The 21,765-nt window shown below is 37.6% G+C and overlaps 1 protein-coding gene across 1 annotated transcript in view; it reads right to left on the reverse strand.

Moving 5' to 3' along the window:
- Positions 1-264: 264 nt before the first annotated feature.
- Positions 265-21,765, reverse strand: part of ERMP1 (endoplasmic reticulum metallopeptidase 1) — a 23,294-nt gene continuing 1,793 nt past the window's right edge. Inside the window, exons 3-17 of the mRNA XM_027634580.1 lie at positions 21,599-21,759; positions 20,574-20,875; positions 17,083-17,210; positions 16,639-16,744; positions 15,621-15,767; positions 13,989-14,081; positions 12,418-12,630; positions 11,262-11,482; positions 7,741-7,915; positions 7,091-7,281; positions 6,330-6,482; positions 5,622-5,824; positions 4,805-4,920; positions 4,049-4,212; positions 265-3,288 (exon numbers count right to left, since the gene is read on the reverse strand). Coding sequence (XP_027490381.1) covers positions 3,124-3,288; positions 4,049-4,212; positions 4,805-4,920; positions 5,622-5,824; positions 6,330-6,482; positions 7,091-7,281; positions 7,741-7,915; positions 11,262-11,482; positions 12,418-12,630; positions 13,989-14,081; positions 15,621-15,767; positions 16,639-16,744; positions 17,083-17,210; positions 20,574-20,875; positions 21,599-21,759 — 2,538 coding nt within the window. The 3' untranslated portion in view covers positions 265-3,123. The remainder of the gene's footprint in view (positions 3,289-4,048; positions 4,213-4,804; positions 4,921-5,621; positions 5,825-6,329; positions 6,483-7,090; positions 7,282-7,740; positions 7,916-11,261; positions 11,483-12,417; positions 12,631-13,988; positions 14,082-15,620; positions 15,768-16,638; positions 16,745-17,082; positions 17,211-20,573; positions 20,876-21,598; positions 21,760-21,765) is intronic.

The following is a 21,765-nucleotide window of genomic DNA, read 5'->3' on the forward strand; positions in this document are numbered from 1 at the left end:
AGTACTGAACAGCTTTGCCATGCGGGCAAACTCTTCATTAGCTCTGTCCTATATGCTACAATTCGCTCTGTATAGACTTGTTAGATCTTGTTTGGTTTATTAGTGTTTTTCCAGCTTGCTTGCAACCCAGCCTAGATTAACAGACAGTAAAGACAGGTCTTGCTTATGCAGAACTCAGTGTGTGATAGCTGAAATTCTCCTGTTCATTGCACCTATCCCAACACTTTCTTTCTTCAAATGCATACTTCTACTTGACAGGCAACCTTGAAAGTATGGCAACACACTTTAATGATGCATTAGATTGTATAACCACAACATGTACAGGCCTCCTTTGCTTAAACTGATAAAATGCTTTGCTGAAATTGGTAAAATCCTTAGTATTCAAAGAGCTTCAGAAATACGTATGTTAATAAAGAACATAATAAATTTTCAAAGCCACCAAAAGTCAGAGAAGAACAAAATAGTAAAGCAATTTAGAAGAGGCTGTAGATGTAAATTGTTTCAGATGAATACAGGAAAATTCTAATCAGCCATCTGTTTACTGTCCCCACTGAGAATAAATGATTTTTCTACTCCCTGCCCTTCAATCCTTAAAATTATTATCTGCTTGCATTTTTTACTCTTCACACAATTCTGTTTTATGAGAAATAAACAGTAGCAGAAGAGTAGACTGCTTGTAATCAATGAGGAGCAGATGGACACAGAACCAGTAAAATTTTCCATCCTGTTTTTCTATTTGTGATCAGCAATAAATCTACTCTCAACCATCAATTTTGCAAAGAATACTTAGCTTTGCTTTCCATATCTTATTTAAAGAACCACCTTCCTCTCCAGAAAACCATTAGGGTCCCCATTTTAACTTTTCTCAACTCAGATGATTCTGACATTCCTTGGCCATGCTTATCTTCCACACAGCTCTAACTCTAGCTGTCTTAACACTAGCATCACTTAGCAGTATTTCTACCTCAAGCTCAAATAAAACATTAGTGCAGTGAATAAGAACAGCTCAAATATGCCTTTAATCATGCTAAAAATCAAGTTTCACTAATCAAGTTTTGCTTTTATTTACAAAGACAGAAATTTGCAACAAACCAGACATACCTCATAATTAAATTATTTAAGAAGGGTTAAATCCTGAGATAGCAAAAGTTATTGCTTCACTGAAGTTTCAGATATTGCCAACAGGCATTTTTGTATTTTTGGCTCCCAGTATGAATTCTTCACACAGCACTATGTCAAAGCTTTAAATCAGGCAAAACACAAAAATGAAAACTGAGGAAGACAGTAAGTACCAGTGCAGCCTTAGTTAAATAGCTGTGCATCAGCCAGAGTACAGTACAAGACATCTGTTGAGATCCAAGACACACGAGTTTTAGTTCATAACTCTGATTTTCAAATCACTAATAGCACTTTTAAATAATATAGGGATTGTAGTTTCAAATCAGATACAATCAAGTGAGTGATGATTAATGCACATTAATGTAGAAACCTACTGGTTTTTAGTGATAACCAGTTCATTACGATTACAGTAATTAAACCTCTTACCCTAGTCCATGAGTTAGTTGACAATCTTTGTGAATGTCCCTTGCAACAAATGAAACTGGTTGTTGCCACGATCATGCACAATTACAGAACAATTTGAAGGAAAAATACCCAACTGGAGAGTTGTCATCCATCACAGCTCACACAAATTAACCGTCACATAGTTTTCTTTCATGTGCCCTGTAAACTTACCAGTACTATCATGTTTTTACTTGAAATGATGATGCATGCACAAAATCTGCTTTGCATGACATTAGGTAATACTCATGCAATGAACAAAACACTGTAAAATTTGTAGTGTGGTATTGATGTAGCCAAATGTTTTATATATAGTTTGGAAAAAGAAAGGAAGTTTCTTCAGATACACGGAGTTCTTTGAATTTCAGAAATTACCATTAATTATTAACGACTAAAAAAACCCAAAAAACCTGGTAAGTATAAAAAAAATATGTCAGTAGCTTCTGATTTCAAAGCTTGTCAACTAAAACCAGAAGATACTCTAAATCACTCACAGTCATTTATAAAACCCATCCTGTGAAAATAAGAGAAATCCAGAAATATTAGACATCTTTTTAAGATTACTCTTTTAGGTATTTTTCCTTATGGAAAGCAAACCTTATTTTAAGAAACAGTTAAAGGTATTAGCAAAGTGCAATAATGTCACACTATCAAGAGTCTCTCCAGAGGAGATACCAAAATAAGCCAATTCTAATAAATTGGAAGGTAACTTTAAATTTAGAGTAGATTAATTATAAGACATCCACATAAAGGAGTGAGCACTCTTACATATGAGAGAGCAAGTCACATGCTCATGTGCTGAGACTGAAAGATCCCAACAGGAACAAAACCACAAGAAGATAATTAGGTTGAACTTACCCACTCAAGCTGTAGCAGTGAAGAGACATAAAAAATGGTAGGAACTAAGTTTTTTAACAGAAACATGTAATTTGGATGGATGGGTGGATGGATGGATGGATGGATACATAAAGAGATAGACAGAGAGATGGATAGACAGATAGATAATTACCACATTCCATCATAGGACTGATTTTTCTGCATTGTGCATTTGCTAAGGAGTGGGAATGCAACCTGCACAAGCACCTTAGCTTTCAATGACTTCATCCAGTGACAAAAGTAATGTTTAGGACTTTGCCACCTCTGTCGCCCCACCAAGGGAACAAGCATCTTTAGCTGAAGATCTGACTTGAATAGGACGGATAGGATTGGTAGGTGATACTCCACATATAGGTGAAGTACACTTATATTTCACATAGCATCAGAATAATTCCATGAAGCCTTCCCATTACAGCTGCCACTAAGTGCAGTTTTCATTTTAAAAAACCCACTAGCCCAACTGCCACTTCAGTGGAAGAACCAAGGTGAACTGCATTCACATTGACACAAGTACCATTATATCCCCAAGAGAGCAGTAGTCTTTAAATAGTCAAACTGCCAAAGAAACACCATTTGTTGCTGAAATACTTTAAATTCTTGTTGAAGTCTCTGGCATCTTGTTAGAAAGTGCTTGCCACAACAGTATTCTGCGTCAGAGATAGCCCTACTGGCCCTGCAGCATTGCTGTCAAAAGACAAAAAGGTCATAAGTGCAGGACCAACCAGAAGAAAACGTCCAGTTTGGAAACCTCTCCAGTAAGGCATAGAGTTGAGGTGACTTTTGATCTTCGCCAAAAAAGTAATGTGCTGCTATGGCGAGGGAGACTATTCCATCAGAATGCTTTTCTGGGGCCTGAAAGTGAGAAAAAGGACAAAACAGCCTTTACGATTGTTTATGGCTTTTAAATGTAAGGTCAATCCAGATGCACTTTTCTACAGGCAGTATCCATGCAACAAACTTCATCTTGCAGTTCTTAGTCCTATATGTTAAAATACTTCCTATCTTCAACATATCAGTCTGATTACACGATGAGTTCAATTTGAAATGAACTGGCAACTAGATATTTAGATCACAGTGTCTCTGACGTGTCACAAATGTTTGTATCTGTCTGTTTTGCTGACAAATCAAGATATGGACTCCAACACACTATTTATACTGATCCTTCTACTGTCAGCCCTGAGGATGTACAGCCTTCTCTGCACAGCTTTGCCACTATCAGCCTTGCAAAGCTTGTCACACTCAAGACTCATGTCTGCCTTTACAGAGTATCCTCAGAGGGACTATTTGGCAAGTGTTTAGACTGCCTGATGCAGGAAGGAAAAAGGGACTTTCTGAACTTTCAAAGATTATTGTAGTATTTACTCAAAGACCATGGAGACCAGGAAAATATTCTCCCCTTAAGTTGCTGGGCAAGTTAGTGGACTACTCATTAAAAATACACGTGAGCTGATGTATAAAGATGACATACTAAAGGGGGGACACTAGAATTAAGGTCTATCAAATAAAGTGAAGCTTTAGGAAATCATTATGACATTTTTCACATAGAAATGCAGCAATGGTGACAGGAGGGCAGACCAAGGCATCACCGGGTTTCCAGCAGCCATATACTCACCGTCAGCTCTACCCAGAAGTGCCAGGGTGCAGCCTGCAGCCCATGGGAGTAAAACACAAAGTAGTCTCCTCCTATGCTAGCAACCGGTGTGCCATCCCCGAGAGACCAGCTGGATAGAGCCGACCCTTCGTGTGGCCGAACATACAGAGACATGTGACTTGGGCCTGCAGAGACCGAGATACGTGTCTGGATGTATCAGCACACAGAAGCAGAACAACCACCTGTTTTCCTACATGTTATCTGTGTGTTACTACTCATGTCTTTCAAAATATGATACAACTGTCTTCTCTACAGAAGAAACTTCAATTTTTTATAATCATCGAGATAAAGGAGATGATGATGGAGCAGAAGAATATAAGACTATATATAATATAAATATAATACAGTCCTATAGTGTGTATATATATGTGTGTGTGTATATGTATATATGTATGTGTGTGTGCATATATACACACTACATACACTAACAGAGAGCTATAAAATGGACTTTAAGAAGGGACCTGCTGTAAAACAACCAAGACTTAGACAAGTATGATGAGTAAGATGACAGACAAGGTCATCATTCCCAGAAATAAGAACTGCAACACAACACCCAGAGGTTCCAGTGTGTTAGGAAGCTGAATTAATTCATGTTAATCTCACAAAGCTCACTATCTTGGGAATGGCACTAAAACCTGCAGTACTGCAGTCAAAGCCTGATCTATTATGGGCATAAAAATAAACACAAATCACAGACCAGAAGCTTCAGTCACTCACCAGATACTTCAAAGCTTAACCTCACAGAATTCAAGGGCATCAGCTCCTTGGACAGAACTTTAAATTGAATGGGGTTTCTTGGCAAAATTTCTGGAGCAGGAAGATACCAGTTTTTCCTGTGGAGAAAAAAAAAGTTTCAAGTTATTCTCAGTGCAACACCCTGAGGTACTAAACATCAGAAACCAAGAAGAAGTTTCTGTATAGTATAGCTGCCTGTGCTGCTACTGAATGAAATATTCGAAAGCTACTGATTCTAGCAGAAGGCAGATAAAATCAGCAGCTTGTAGCCAGACAAATATTTAAAGGGCGTATTAACAGGAAAACAGTCACCAGTGTATTCATTCATTACCTTAATTTACAAAACAAATAAGCAAGAATATTTGCACCTTCAAACTGCTACACTTTCACTCACAAGACTCTTGGGGTATGAGAAATAGTCACAGCATATGGTTTTCTTCTGTGGAGACCTGGTACTCTAAACATCCTCTGCTGCCAGCTGGGGTGAAGGGGGTAAGAAGGGAGGAGACATACTCCTACTGTGAACTGCCCTTCAGAAGGCACCCCTTCACCATTTTTTCCATTGGTGCTTACATCCATTTTCCACAAGTCAACTTCTACAGCTCCTGCAGCAATTTCTTGCAGAGACTCTGTCAGAAGACACTGCACCTAAGCAGAAGTCTGCCTTCTGAACAGGAAGAATTATTTACTTTTAGACTGAGATTAGCCTTGCTTTTTCTTCCCTTACACAAGCAAGATTGCATAAACAACCAATGTGCTTTGCAGTTAAGTGCTCAGGTGAAGCAGAGTTCACACCAACCGGAACATGAAATGCACTGGCAGAATCCAAGGAAGGCCACAGAAGGGAGCCTGCTCCTCGCATGGAGTTCTAATAGTGTCATTAATTTCAGGTACATGGGGAGTTATGTGAGATATTCCATTATAATCAAATCCATTAATCCATATACCAGCATCGCTTTTAACCACATTTCCATCTAGATCATGAAATCTTCTGCTTGTGTGCTAGAAGAAAAAAAAAACAAAAGCAATATGATGGAGCCTGCAGCATTTGCAAGAGTCAGAGGTAACTCTGAAATATCCTCCGTGTCAGTCCTTAAGGTCTACTGCATTTTCAGTATGCACTGATAACATACCTAAGTATTTATGAAAAATAAATACAAGAATTACTCAGATCAAAAACATACCATGAAAACACATTCAGAAGACGACTGAATGTATTAGCTCCCATGACTTTTTAAATTACCACTGTTCACTCAATTCTCCTACTTAAAACCCCCTAAAATACCCTGCTTTTCTGACAGGGTTGAACCGAACACTTAGACTGAATAAGAGAAACTTAACAGCAATTCTTTCAAATGCAAGAATAATCGTTAGAGCTTTTAAATCAAGCAAGAAAGGAAAGGTTACTTTTTTCCTGGGGTAGAAGAAGTGGGGGAAGTTAAGCTTTGAAAAAAACAAACACTCTTGCAACCAACAGAGGCAATACGACATGGAAAGCTTTTCTTACCTGAAGAAAGACTCGCTTAGGTTTTGGATTAGCTGCATCTGAACTGTAAGGAAAGAAGATTCCACTACAAACGAGAATGAGAGTGACTACAAACACAGTAGTTAAAGTTACTAGCGTTGTTTTTGTACTTTTGACAAGGTAAATGAAGTTAACCTAGAGAATAAAAAAAACAGCCCAGTTATAAAACTGCAAGACTTAAGACACTACTTGTATAACTCTAAAATTCAATTATGGAACTGAAAGTACATTAAAAAAAAATAGTTGCAAGTATCACTCTACACAAGATACTTCTTTGTAAACTCAGTATTTTAAAACAAGAGAAAAAAAGTGAGTGAGTTACTTCCTGGAGCTTTCAAAAATTTCCAATTTTTAAAACACCTGCCAACAAAAAAACCCCAAACTAGAACCTTCCCAGGTTCTATGGTAGCACAAAAAAACCCCAAATCTGAGAATTCTTTTTGAAGTGTTCTGTATGTATTGTTCAGCCACAAACTACATCTAAATGAATGCCTGCTCAAAATTCACCATCACATTTCATATTTTACACCAATCTTTACTACATCATCATATAGCAATGTAAGCCCTCCTTTAATGACTAACACAAAATGTGGAATCTTTGATGTGTTTTGGAGAACCTTCCTGTAAGATTTAAGATATTGTCTAATTATCATTAACTTCTAGTACTAATTAAGAAAAATTTCTTATTCTAAACTCTAGAGAAAGTTTAAAGGTTTTAAACAACATTTAAAAATTCTACTTACAAAATAGGATGACAGTATCACAGTGAAGACCACAATAAATCCTGCCAATACCATATCTGGCGGAATTTCTGAACCACTTCGTCCCATGACAGGTGTAAACATTTCAAATACAGTCCAGCTAAGATACAGCATATATAGATAGGGAACAAACATCCCCAGCATGTACATCACAATAAACTTCATTGTGGCACCTACAGGGGACAGAAAAAAGACAAAAAGAAGTAAAAGCTCAAAAGGACACATACATACAGCTTTACTGATATATCCATATACTGCTGCAAGGCCCAATACGCAATACTGGTCCTCACCCTGACATGGATATAGAAAGAAAATCTCACTTTGTATAGCAAATGCCAGTATAATGTTCAAAACCACCACAAAACTTTTCTTGTATTACAAAAAAAAATTTAAACAGGTCTCCACATACTGGTCTATTAGCCTGAGACACAGGATGTTTTTCACTGTATTTTTTAAAAAAAAGCTTCTCACACTTTAAAACTGTCTTTAGTTCAAGAACACTTTTTCTCATTACAAAATTGTGACACAGTTAATTTGACTATTCAAATCCAACATTTGGATTTTCTTTTGCTGGAATAGGAGCGTAGGGGCAGAGGTTTTGAAATACAACCTACGCCCCGCAGAACTCATACCTTTTTGGTGGAACTCCTTGTGGATCATCAGCTTAGTGAGTAAAGGAAATGCTACCCATAAGGTACAAATGAATGCTGAACAAAGGCCCATCTGAGTCATCACAGCTAATGCTATAGACCAAATCATCAATGAAGCATCAAAAAAAATATCTCCCAGGTACTGCTCATTCATATTCTGTAACACAAAAAGCAAATACACTTCATTACTGAGCACGTTCCATGGATTCCATCTCATTAGAACACACAGAAAAATCCTTATTTCTTGTATATAATTATTTTCCCTGGGCAATTTCCTGTTGACTGTATTGACAAGCATCATCTCACCATTTTCTTACCATTTAGAGTTACCCATGAGAGCATACTTTTTTTATTATTTTTTTAAATCTGCTGACATAGCTTGAAAAAGAAATTACCTGGGCTGGGGTGGAAGAAGGAAGGGAAGGTACAAATGACAATACAAGAAATACACAGGGCTAGTGTTTCAAGTACACAGGCAAAGAGGGCCTTTTAATAAAAAACACAATAACATAGCAAATTAAAAAGTGACATAGTACTTCCGTGTGACAAAGTTATCTACAGCTCCTGAGGATCTAAACTTGCTCTTGAACAGCAGCTGTTAACAGGTTTTTATATGAGTACTAATATTAGTGCACAAATATACTGGTGCCTTTACAGGTCATGCCACAAGGTGTCACTTCAGAAGCTTGCTTTTTAAAATATGTTACTTGTTTTGAAAAAAAGATATGCATGGGTGAGATAATATCAGATAAGTTTCAAAAAAAAGAAGGAAGTTTAACCATCAAAAATGTGGTTTGCTTTGGTTTTTTTTGATTTTGTGAGGTTTTTTGGGGTTTTTTTGTGGTTTTTTTTGGTTTTTTGGTTTGGTTTTTAAGTTACATGGGCAATGCTAACAGTGTTTGCAGTGCAAGATTCCCAATTGGAAAACCTGCTAGTAGGAAGAAGGAGTGCTTGCATGAACAATGGTTATCTGAAAGCACCTAGTTCAGTTTTGGGGTGAGGGAAAAAAAAAGGAGGGGGGAGAAGAAACATATGAGTTGCCAAACGTATTTCAAAACATAAAGCTTATTAACTCCCATGTTGCTGAGCCATGATCAGGCACTGCCTCTGACAGACAAGGAAGAGATAGGATTCCAAAATTTTTATGCAACTCTAAGTAAAATGCAAGTCACAGAGGCAGCATAAACTGTGCGGTGTAGTGCAATCTACAGCATGCAAGGCTTGTGACTTCAAGGTGGCTGACCTGATGACCAGGCAATCAGTAGGCATGAAATAAATCCAGACCCTGGAATGTCTGAACAGTTAGTGAAACTACCAGCTAGTTCATCCAAAAGACTAGAAAACATTGCATCTAGTTTATAAATGGGCTCACCTCTACACAACGGGTCAACACCACGCACATGTATTTGGTAACATACATGTACCAGTTAACACTTCTCCTCCCCCAAAAAAACTAAAAAAAAAAAACACTTCCAGAGAAAGACATGATGGATCCACCCAGAACTTCTCATACAATCAAATATGACTAAGTTCTTAAAACTTTTTGAAACATTTGGATGAAGCTGGATTTGGCTGACAACTAAGGTTTTCCAAACTCCTTGTCCAAAGCTCATACAAATGAGCAAGAAGTAACAGTAAGATGAATGATTAAATATTACTGCACCTAAATCCTGAACCTAACATGCTTGAGTAGTCAACTTCTGCCCTGGAACAGTGTCATCTACCAAATATCTCAAGGCCCTATTTTTTTTCAATACACAACCATTAAACCATCATCTAAATATATAGGAATGTTATCAGCTACAATTATTAAATTATTATGCAAGTTAAATTGCATTGGTTAGTCATAAAAAAGAATTCTAGGCAGAACAGTTAGACAGACAGTAAACATGACAAATTACAGTAATGGAAATGTAACACACACCAAATCCTCACCGTCTTGCAGGGGCCTAAATGACCTTTACCTATTGCAAAAAAGAACACAGACAACCAAGAGCTCTGTTCCATCTCCAGCTGTGGTCAAAACAACTATAAATCAGAATAGTCACAGAATTTTTTAGGTTGGAAAATACCTTTAAGATCATCTGAGTCCAACCTAAACCTGGCACAGCCAAGGCCACCACTAAACCATATTCTGAAGTGCCACATCTACAAGTCACCTCCAGGTAGGTGACTCAACCACTTCTCTGTGTCAGTGCTTGATAATCCTTTCAATAGAAATTTTTCCTAATATCCAACCTGAACCTTCCCTCACACACCTTGAGTCCATTTCTCTTGTTCTATCAGTAGCTGCCTGAGAGAAGAGGCTGACCCCCACCTGGCTACAACCTCCTTTCACAGAGAGCACTAGAATGTCCTTCTTGGAGCAAGTGCACCAAAAGTGAACATGAGATTCGAGGTGCAGCCTCACCAGTGGCAGGTACAGAGAGACAATCACTGCCCTGGTCCTGCTGGTCACACTACTGATACAGGCCAGGATGCTATTGGCCTTCTTGGTCACCTGGGTACACTGCTGAATCATGTTCAGCTGCTGTTTAACCAACACCCCCCGGTCCTTTTCTGCTGGTCAGCTTTCCAGCCACTCTGTTCCCAGCCTGTAGCACTGCCTGGGGTTGTTGTGACCCAAGGGCAGGACCCGGCACTTGGCTTTATTGAATCTCACACCGCTGACCTCAGCCCATTGATCCAGCCTGTCCAGATCTCTCTGCAGAGCCTTCAAGGGAAGAGTGACTACTCAAATTTTTACAAAAGCTTCATTTAGAAAGCTCTATGCAGCACGGATTACTGTATCAGAAGAAATAGGCAGAAATTCCGACAAGATATAAGAAAAAAGTTCTCTCAAGAACCATCTGAAAAAAAAATCACATTATTTGCTTAGGGTTTTATGAATATAAATGACATCACCAAAATGACATGCATAATAAAAGGACAGACTTGAACAGAGAGAGCCGGAATTCCATGTTTTGCAACAAAATACAAATGATAAATCAGATTAAATAAAGCATTAAAATAATGGAAGAGACATAAAGAGGTACTGTACCAAAATAAACTATTAAATACAGGGAAACTTGTATTCCAAGTATATTCAGAGGCAAGAATCTCGTAAGATTCAAAGAACATTTGAGAAGATGTGTAGATTCCGTAATTATCAAGAACACTGAAGAGTATCAAAAATATTCTCCAGCTGTTCCTCTGGTCTCTTATCACTGAAATGATGACAAGAAGGAAGGTGCAGATAGGGCAAGAAACAGTACCTTATACTGTATTCTACTAGGCTTTTACTTCTTTTTGGAAGTTTCTCCTAAGGTCAAGGCCGCCTTAAATCACAAAGTTCTTTCTTACCTCTCTGATTTAGTAGAGCAGTCCCTATGTTTAGATGAAGCAATTTTTAGTGACATTTTAAATACTCAAACTTTTTCATCTTTTTAATCAACCCCAAAATTAAGTCTTCAACAGCTTAAACACTACATTGCCCTTCAACATTAACAGCAAGTCAAGCCTACCTTGTAGAAGAACTTCTTGGCCAACATATGCACAAGAATAAGCTTAGCTGCAGCTGCACTGCCATAGAGAGACACAGAAACATAGAAATGGGTGTACCAAGAAAGAGCCCGTCCAATGACAGAGACAAACACTGCCACAATAAGCACGGCCACCAGTGTGCAGACCCAACTCGTCAGTGTCAAGCCAAATGCAGTAAATAATTTCTTCAGGTTATGAATAGCTATGAAGAAAAAAAAGGTTTTATTCAACAGTCATGTATTCTACTGCAGACTATCATCACAATTTCAATTACCCCATAGTTTAATTGCTTTAATGACCAAAAGAAACCTGAATGAGGAGTCCACTCTGAAGACTTCTTAACAGCATGGTCTAAACCTCTCAGTCTATTTCTTTGCGTGTTTTTTAGCAGTCTTCCCCACTGCAAGATTTATTCCCAGAATACTGGTGTATTTTGCAGATTACTGTGTTCCTGATAGTAAAAATATTTCTAGGGAGTCGAGGAAACCACTCCACCATTTTTAAGTCTCAAAAACAACAAAAACAATTGAAAAACTGGAGTTGCTTTTCTTGTAACTTTTTCTTGCTCCAAAAATGTTTTCTGGATTTTGAGATGGAGGTGGTGTCGGTGCGTTTTGATTTTTTTCTTTTTAAACAGGTATGTTCCTACACATATCTGAAAAGGTCTAACTAGAAAATTTAAGTTGGTTTACACCCTTTATTAAGCTTTGGTGTCATTTTCCCCATTTGTTGTTTTCTTATTTACTCCTGCCTATGGACAGGTGTTAAAGAACGATTCTGAAGCTGTGTCTGAACTAACAAAGCAAAAAATAGATACTAAGTAATTTTTTTTCAATTTTCAGATTTTTAAAAGATTTAATTTTAATCTTCATGAAATGGTAAGACACAAAATTGTGATTCATAAATGCTAAACATCTATGCCTATCATATTCTTTCATCACCGTAATTATTCACAGTTGAGAGATTTAAACACAAAGCAACTCCTGTGGCATGCTGCACAGCTAAAATTTATTTCTGAAGCTTGACTAAAAAGATGCCATAATGACCTGAACACTTTTCCATCTACACTTTTTCATCTACTAACTGCTATTCGTTAAAAAATAATGTCATTGTTTTTTTTAAAAAAGCTAGACTTACCTCTGGTTTTTGACTGTAATACTTTTTTGCTTAAGTAAATAAAAGCAATTGCTGCTGTAATATAGTTCATGATTGTGCCAATGCGAGCAGGATAAGCCAGGACAAATAAACCAAGTATATCAAAGAACACAACATTTCCATGTCGATACTCAAAAGATTTAGCCAACTTTTCTGATGTTGCTAGGTATTTTAGGACAGCTAGAATATTGTCACCTATTAAAAAAGCAGATACACAGCATAATTACATCAGGGTAAATTAGTACACAGCATTTTTTTTACTATAACTGTTCTTAAAAATTGTATAGAAGTATTCTCAACAAAGACATATACAACCGATTATTCTCAAAGTGGTATCTGACAGTACACACAGCACAGTATTTTCATGAGTAATCTATACAGCTGTCACTAAAATGAGGATATTTGGGAAGCTTCATGCACTTAAAGACCATTGCAATTAAGTCAGGTATTTAGCCCATAAGTACTTCAGTTCTGATATTTAGCACTGGACTTCAAGGCTAACCCATAGAAAAGTTTATAGTTTCCTAATATTCCTCCTCTCCTCATGGTCTCTAAGTGACACCTCCACGTTTCAATGAGTACGAGTTATCTCCCTCTCCTTCCCTACACATCTGTAAGGTAGAAGACAAAGTGGCTATTTTCCTTTGTAGCCTACAGGCATTAATCACCTTTTCCTTTCCCACAGCACGGCCAAAACACATGTAATCAAATGACAACAACTCTTCTCGACTTTTATTTTGCTTTTAGCTGACCCTTAAAAGTGCTGAAATGTCTTTTTTTGTAATCTGCACTATGTTTAGCAGAAGATGTTCTACATAACCATCATGATCAGTAAAATCATCTTCCCAACACAAATTTAGAAGTCTTACTTTCTGTCTTGTAGCTGCATTGTTGCAAGAAAGTATTTAAAACTCTTATTCTTGCTGGTCATTCTAAGCTGGCTTCTATATAAGCTTAAAGAGAGAATGGTCAAAATCCTGGAGGTATTTAGGAATGTTAGCTTTTCCAGGGAAATTAAAAAGTCATACTGTATTTTCTTTATTTCAATCTGTCAAAAAGCCATGTATGAGCACAACCTGTTGTAGAAAATAAATCCTGTTTACTCAGTCTGTGTGCTACCATGTAGGTTTGACTGAGATACGTTCTAAAGGAGAAACCTCTGTTGGCAGATCAGTCTCTATGTCATCAACTTACCCACAAGCTTCTGATGAGAAACACAACCAATAAGGCTTAGTGAGAGAAAAGGAACACAGAATGCTGAATAATCAGGTATCAATGTTCAGGTTAGATGACAACTCTGATTTGAAAGCAATCATGAAATCTAATTAACATCACTGGATGTTGATAAAGTTTATCTTCCCAAGTAGACCATATATATTTCTACTGTATTTAAAAGATATATATTCAGTTAATTCTTTGTTCTTCAGAACATGTACTAAACATGTACTAAATGTGTCATTAAAATTATTAATTTCTTGTGATAACAGTTTTACAGCAAAATGACAAAGCAACACTATTCTTTAGGTATATTACTGAATTCTTAAAATACCAACCTGCTCTCTGAATGGAATCTGTTAAAATTCTGTCTGATGTGTCATATTTTGTATGATAAATGTAGCCATTTTCAATAAAAGCCAAATCTATTCCTACAGAAAGAGAAAAGCATTTTTAAATTTATGTAATTCTAAAACCCTGAACAAACAAGTGAAAGTCTCACATACATTTCACAGAAAATGTTGCTCTACTTTGTAGCTCAGTCATTATACTTAAAGAAACAAAACAGTCTCCTTTGTGAAAAGAATACTAACTGAGATTTCGAGTGTATTATAAAGAGAACAGTTTCAAAACATTTTAAAATATCTGTCCTTTCTACTGTACTGATTTGCATGATATCTGTACACAACTGGAGAAACACTTGAAAACTCCAAACCATCTCAGCTTCAGAAAAGAAGGTGCTTTCCAAATGTTTACTTGCAAAACTTCAATAAATATCTACGCTGAAAAGTAATAAGAAGTAGCACTGTGGAACTATAGAAACACCTTCTCAAAATGTGTGTTCTTTCTACTTCCATGTGTTAACAGGTTTTCAGAGAGCCAGTCTGAAAACTCCTATTTTGAAAGTCCAAATAATTTGTTCAAGTGAACAAAAACATTTACCAAAAGCCAAAGGTTATTCTGCTAGATTAGTCATACATTCACTGTATCCCAATCACCTTCTGAGCTGCACATGCCAAAAGCTGCTGTCTGCAATCTGAATCCTCACAATTTTGTAGAGGTTTGACAAGTCAGACCTCAATTCTACTAATGGACAAACAGGAAACAACTAGTTCTTTAACTCAATCACTTAATTTTTATTTAGTTGTGGAAAAAAAAACATCAGAGGTCAGTAAGAATTCATTTACCATCCAGGTATCATTCTGAACAAATAAAGAACGCATTGTACAAAATTATCTACTTTATTTCCAGGCTGCAAGCATACTTTAGAAGAGTTTAGAATATGCCAGAACAACAGTTTTGTTCTAACAATCAATTCAGAAATATCACTTTTCTTGAAAGTGACTCCAATGACAACCTGTCCTAGACAACAAGGATTTTACAGAAGTTTACAGTCCTTTGAGTTGTGTTCATATTTCACATTGTGTGAACATTTCACATTTTTTCCCCACTGATCGTTCTCTGCAGAATGGATAGCAAACTGTAAACAGCTTAGCAAAACTAAAAGACTTCTGTCCAGTGCTTGATTATTAAAAAAAAAAACAACAAACAACCCCCAAAATCCAAGAGTAATGGAAATGCATTAATGACTAAGTCACTATCTTTAAAAAAGATGATTTTCATTTATCCATTTGATACAGACATGTCATTCCTACAAACAGGTTATTAGCATCATGTACCAAAATGTTTCAAAACAGATAATTAACAGGGTGCTGTTGATTCCTGGAGTATTTTCCTGATTTTCAGGAAACATTTCTACCACGTGGTTTCTTTTGGAAAACACCAGTCCTCAAAAAATATCCCTAGCAAACCATATGAAAAAAACTAAATCTAAAAACTCTTGCCTTAGGAAAAAAGCAGGAAAATTTGCCCCCAGACAAACTAAATTTGAGGACCTTCGCACAGTGAACCACAGAACAGTATCCTTTTCATAAGCTTAATGTGCATTGACATCTTTCATGATAACATACCTGGAACATTGCCAAAATCCCTGTAGATACGGAAGTCTGTATCCGCTGGGATAATACCACTCTGAAATATTTCCTGTGCCACCACAGAGGCAAAGGGATGTTTGGCTGCAACTACGTATGCTTGTACCAACCAAGGGTTCTCAGGTCCTAACAAGAGATGAGCAGAAAGTTCACAGTAAACACTCTGAATGTCAGTTAAGGTACGCATCTTCATGGTAACAAATACGGAACACAAAAGAACTCACTGCGGTTGTAGAGCTGTTGCCCCATAGGGTATATAATAAGTACATTTGTGCTGGCTGAGTGACTCACACTTGAGAGAAATACACTTGAGGAGAAAGAAACAAGCCACTGTTGCCTTACGTGTTTAAGAGGCAGAGGAGGAAAGCCATCTCCCAAAACAGAACTTCTTTCTCACAAAGAAGTCAAAACCTTTAGCTGAGCTTCCAATTCATCGTGTCTGTATCACACATCAATATCATTGTTTAGAAAAAAGTCTCAGCCTTAGAGCATTAAGTACAAAGAAACAACTAAGCAGCTCCAGCAGCACAGGAAAGTCTGCATTCTGACCAGAATGGGGCACAAGTTTAACTATAGCCTACAAAACACGGTTTTGCTGCTTCCTGAGCAGCAGACAGAGCTCTAATGGCAACATCTCCCTGCAAAGATTTTGAAAGAACTGCTGTGAAAAATAAATAGAGCATATGAAAGGATGTGTATGCAAGACATAGGTGGTATCCAAATGTTTTTCTCCTTGTAACCTTGACATAAAATGGAAACACAACTTCTGTTACTCTGTTCTACACAAGCTTCCCACCTATGAGGCAACTTCTGTGGCAGTCCTTTAGCCTACCAGAACCTAAAGCTAAGAGCAATTTAATTGCTGCACAGGGTTGGGAAAAATGCATGAGGTTCTCCTATCTTTTGCTGATGAGTCACTTTCAATACTCCTTCAAGTCTACATTGTTTATTATCAAATTATCCCTATGCAGAACCTGGACACAATGCAAGCTCATACCTGTTTGAAAAACAAGTTCTTTTCCTCCTACACCTGCTGCCTCCAGGTTAATAAAAGCTCTGATTGACTTGGCCCACTCATGTTGCGTAATGAAGCCATGACTAGCCTTGATGGGAAAACAAAAAAAATATAGGTCAAATATCTATGAGACCAGCCTAAATCTTATTTTCCATCACTCAAGATTGGATATGACTGAAGAAATAACTCAAGATTTGACAAGGCAGACAACACAAGCAGATGCAGAAAATCCAAGTCTTCTAATTCTTAATCTAAGTGTATTTTTCCCGTTCAAATCATACACGTTTTCCTGAGAATGTTAAGACTGTTATTCAACTATTATTTCAACAGGTCAAACACAAGCCTTATCTGCAGTTACTCTTTCCTTTGTTAAGAGTTTTAATACACAGCTTTTATGTGTAATTTATAATTCTGACATATTCTCACCTGCAAAATATTTTCTTCTGCACCATTAAATAAGAATATGACAGCATGCTGCAGGGACTCTGATGATTTTGAAAGTGTGTTAAGTATTTCAAGCATCACTGCACAGCTAACAGCATCATCACTGGCACCTTAAAACAATCACCAAAATAGTAAGGCTTATAACAAACAGATTTGCATCAAAACCAAGAGAATAATAAAGTTTTATGCTATTTCAATCACTTAACCTAACTGTAGTAAAATTATGTCAAGTTTTGTGTATTTTCTGGTAGTGCTTATACTTAAATAAACTATTCTGTTTCTACTAGTTAAAAGTAACAGTAGAAAGAAAAATAATGTTCAGAAGTAGAGCAAGTGAAGTTCAAAATATCAGATCCAATTATATTGTACAAGAAAAGCAGACTAACCAGGTTACTGGTTAGCGAGCAAAATGATTGTTACTTATTTTCCTAAGAACAATATTAATAAACAAGAATGTAAAAAATAAACACTCCCACATAAGTCACCCTAAAGCATTCTATACTGTTATAATGCATTCAAGTAAGAGGATAAAACCTCAAACTAACATAAAGCTAAGATTTCAAAATAGAGCTAAGGAAATACAAGAATTTATAACTTAAGTTATACACGATAATAAAGGATTTTCATGACAGATGCTTTTCACCATCCTTCTTTCTTTGCAGAAACCCCTTTCACTCTGAGCTCAGTAGTCTGTCCTCTTTGAGTTCCTTATCTAACACTATTCTAGACTTACTCTCACTCTCTCACACCTCCTCCCATGCTCTGCCGTTTTTTTAAATCTTGATTAAGGATTCATCTTCCAGCCAAAGTCTCCCATTTTCCCACTTCCCTCACTTTGGTGTAAACTGTAGCACCTCCCTACCCCACTCTAATAAATAAAATTTTGGGAGAAAACAGAGAAATTAAACCTCATTCCTTCAGGTCTCTGTTGCATATATGATGCTGACACGCTCTGAGATGACAACAACAGTGTGGTCAGGCCTCAGTATGCTATTAGGGCACACTTGTTAGCTCCTAAAAATGTTCAATTTACACATTTAAAAAAAAAAAAGGCATCCTTAACAAAAGCTTGTAAAACTTAAGACACATTTGCCTCTTCCATGAAAAGGGCATATTCCTGATACAAACATAAATCTCAGTCTAAATTTTAACCTGAGCTTATTGCATGGATTAAAAAAAATTCAGAATCTTTCCAATACACCATTCTCTATTTCTCAGAAATTAATGCCTTGTTCTGCCAAAAGCTTTCCAAAAAGAATCCCATCCCAATACCTGGTTTAAAGCCCTGATTATCACAGATTTTCCTTAATTTCACAGAATACTCTCAGTTAGAAGGAACCTTTATATTGCTACCCAAGTTTATCAGTAGTCTACTCTTAGCCACACTGAGTTCTTATACCTAACATACTGTATTGAAAAATTGGGAGAGAAGTGAGTATAGTTTCCAAGTCATTTACCTGCCTCACTGTGAAGCTATGAAAAATAAAAGTTGCTGGCTTCGACATACAAATTTATGTCTGATAAAAGCAGCAATGTAGCCATAGACTATTACACAAACTCATAGAGAAAGTATCTTCTCCAAATACTCTGTATATAGCAAAACTGACAGGAGGTTAAAACAGGTTTTATGGCAAAAATCAGCAACTTGAGAAAAGCATATCATCTAGTTATGTCTGGAATGATAATTTCAGGGATGTTTCTGTCTTCCAGTTTATTAAAAAAGAAACAAATAGCCCATACAAACTGAAAATTAGTACCATTAGAACAAAGACACGTGTTTTAGGACTTAAGAGTTTATGTTTTTCCTTCACAAGGAACACAAGCTTTCTAACACTGATGGTTTACTGAGTTTTGTTTCACTCATTTTGTATGCAGCAGATTATATTTTATGATCTGATTTTCAAATATAGTATTAACTGACCGCTAAGTAATGCTGCTTCTGGGTAAAAATTAACAGTTTTGGTAAAGAAAAATGGCCTGTAAGCAAATAACTAAGAGAAATACAGAAGAATAGAAAACAAAGAGAAAACAACAGAAAACCTTGCTTTAGGTTATGTGCAAAGGACACAGCAAGAAAATGAAAGACAGAGCAGCTCCTCACTGTTGTAAAGGGCTAGGCTGCTTTGTGATTAAGGGCAAGCACACAGGCTGGTTTCTATCTCCTCCACAGATTTCTGTAAAATCCTATACAAATCAGTAATATTTTTTGGTGCTTCTGTGCAAGGTTGGTGAAGTACCTTACTGTCTGAGTAACTGTTAAGAAAATAATTGATGTAGACATAATCCTGTCTTACAACCCATAGAAATGGACACACAATTTACACAGGGCATGAATTTAAAGACCACTTTCAATAATCATAGTATTATACTTGTGAAATATTCTTTCCAAGTTCCACACCCCGTAATTAGCATCTCTGCAATTTATAAATCACAGAGCACGTATAATCATCATGTAGTTATTAGGCTTAATTTGAAAACTCATGTCACCCAAATGTGGTTGAGGAGAAAAAGAAGTTCTGTATATTATTTGTTGAGAGAAAAAACGCAGGAGAAGTACAGCAAATGCTTTGTTTCTCTAGCTAATACTCACCTGTTTTCTCAATAATGAAGACTATTTGCATGTGCTAAAGAACAGAAGGTCTACCGCCCAAAAATAAAATATTATGTGGGGTATAAATTAAGAAACTCCAGTAAAAGCTGCAGTGTTGGTGAGTGAGATCTGTGGGTGTTTTTCAACTGTAATAACAGGCACACATGTGTGGCTGAGTGTTACAATAAACTTTGTGCAATCTTTAGATCTCTACCTTTCTGGCTCTGTTAAAAGCACAAACATACAAAGCTGGCTACACCCTTGCTGAAATAATTATTCAACAGGATTATAATATATAAGAATCTAGAGGAAGGAAAGTAAGAGAGGATGCAACAGTGACAGTGAAACTAGTAGCGAGAGATGTACACACTACCAAGGCAACAGTAGTTGCCCTAACCTTCGATCACTACAGTCTTTAGAGGCAGAAGCTTTGAATGCAAAAAGAAAAGGAAAAAAATTGGCATAGCTTAAGCATATCAGACAAAAAAATCTGAGACACCAGCAATGGGAGGGGAAAATACAGATTTTTTAGTGGGGGTGGACAGAGTCACTGGTACAAAGCATCATGTGAAAGGAAACACAGGATTAGATCAGTACAGAAGTATGAAAAGACCTGAATGACAGATGTAAGCAGCACATGAACTACATGCATAAGCAGAGAAATCTAAATACAGCATCTCTAATTTGCTGCCTACCAGAAAGTGAGAGTGAAATCCTGAGTTTAACAGGATCAACCTGTCACTCTAAACAATGAGTCTCACTGAGATCAAGTAGACCAGTTGACACATGCAGTATTCTAATACAGCTACTTGGTATGAGAAAACAAGCCAAGCTCTGTGGCTCACGTAACACACGGAAAAGCGGAATGAACACATGGACCTACCAGGGGTATTTGGTACAGAATCAAAGTGGCAATTGGATAATACTGCATGCTCAGCTCCACTTCGAGGTTCCAGCTTCACTATAACATTGGTTATGTTTGCATAGTAACTAGTAAAGCCTCCTAAAAAGTCAATGCTGAAGGAGCCTGTGGGCCTCTGTATGTCTACAGATATCTTGTGAGAATCTGTGCTTTCTCTTGCTATTCCCCTAATTTGTTCTAAGAGGTAGTTAACTGCAAGAACTTCATTTTCTGGACTTCCAACTGTTCTGGGCCCAATTGCTGTTATGTTGTCAAGGTATTCCCTGTAAGACATAAATTAAAAATTCAGCATCAACAAGTTCAACATTTAGTAATGTTATCTACAACTGTAACTTATCTACAACTGCAGCATTTTTGTACATTGTTCTATTTCAAAACTCAAGCAGAAGAGACTAAAGCCTATTAGACAGTAACTAGCCAAGATGTTCAGGATCACTATGGTAATGGGCATATAGACTGACCTTTACTCAGGGCTCCTTATCTTATCTATCACGATATTAAACCAAACTATTTGTTTTCTGGTTTGAACATATCAATCCAAAAAGAAACAAAAGGGTAAATGAGAAGCCAAAGACTTTAGCGTGGTTCTGCATATGCATACATGCCCTTCCCCCAACGTCCGCATAAGCACGTTTTTGTTAACACTTACATTGACATAAATACTCGGATTCTGAAATTACAGTGTTAGAAAGTTTTATAGTTCCCGGCGTCTCGGTGACACACCAACTAAAGATCTGCAAAGAAGCTTTCCCCAAAACCGCGCACTACTCAAGACTACCAAAAATAAAGTATGGGGGACGCACTGCTTCATCAGCGCCAGCCAGCACCTTTACGGGGGCTGAAGCCTCCACGCTGTCTGCACCTTTCTGCGAGCGCCCAACCGAGCTTCGAGCTCTCTCCCGGGCAGAGCACGACACGACCCCCCTGACAGGGACCCGACCCAGCCCCGCCGCCCTCTCGTCCTCCCGCCGGCGGCTCCGCCGTACCTGGCGCGGGCGGCGCTGAAGTCGCGGGGCCCGGCGGCGGCGGGCTGGCTGCTCAGGAGCTGCCGGTGCGACACCTGCGCCAGCGCCCGCAGCACCAGCAGGTACAGCAGCACCAGCGGCGCCCCCCGCGCCTCGGGCAGCGGCAGCAGCGGCCGCCGCCGCGGCCC

The sequence above is a fragment of the Corapipo altera genome, unplaced genomic scaffold, assembly GCF_003945725.1.
Source record: "Corapipo altera isolate COAL_440 unplaced genomic scaffold, ASM394572v1 61411, whole genome shotgun sequence".
NCBI classification, from domain to species: domain Eukaryota; kingdom Metazoa; phylum Chordata; class Aves; order Passeriformes; family Pipridae; genus Corapipo; species Corapipo altera.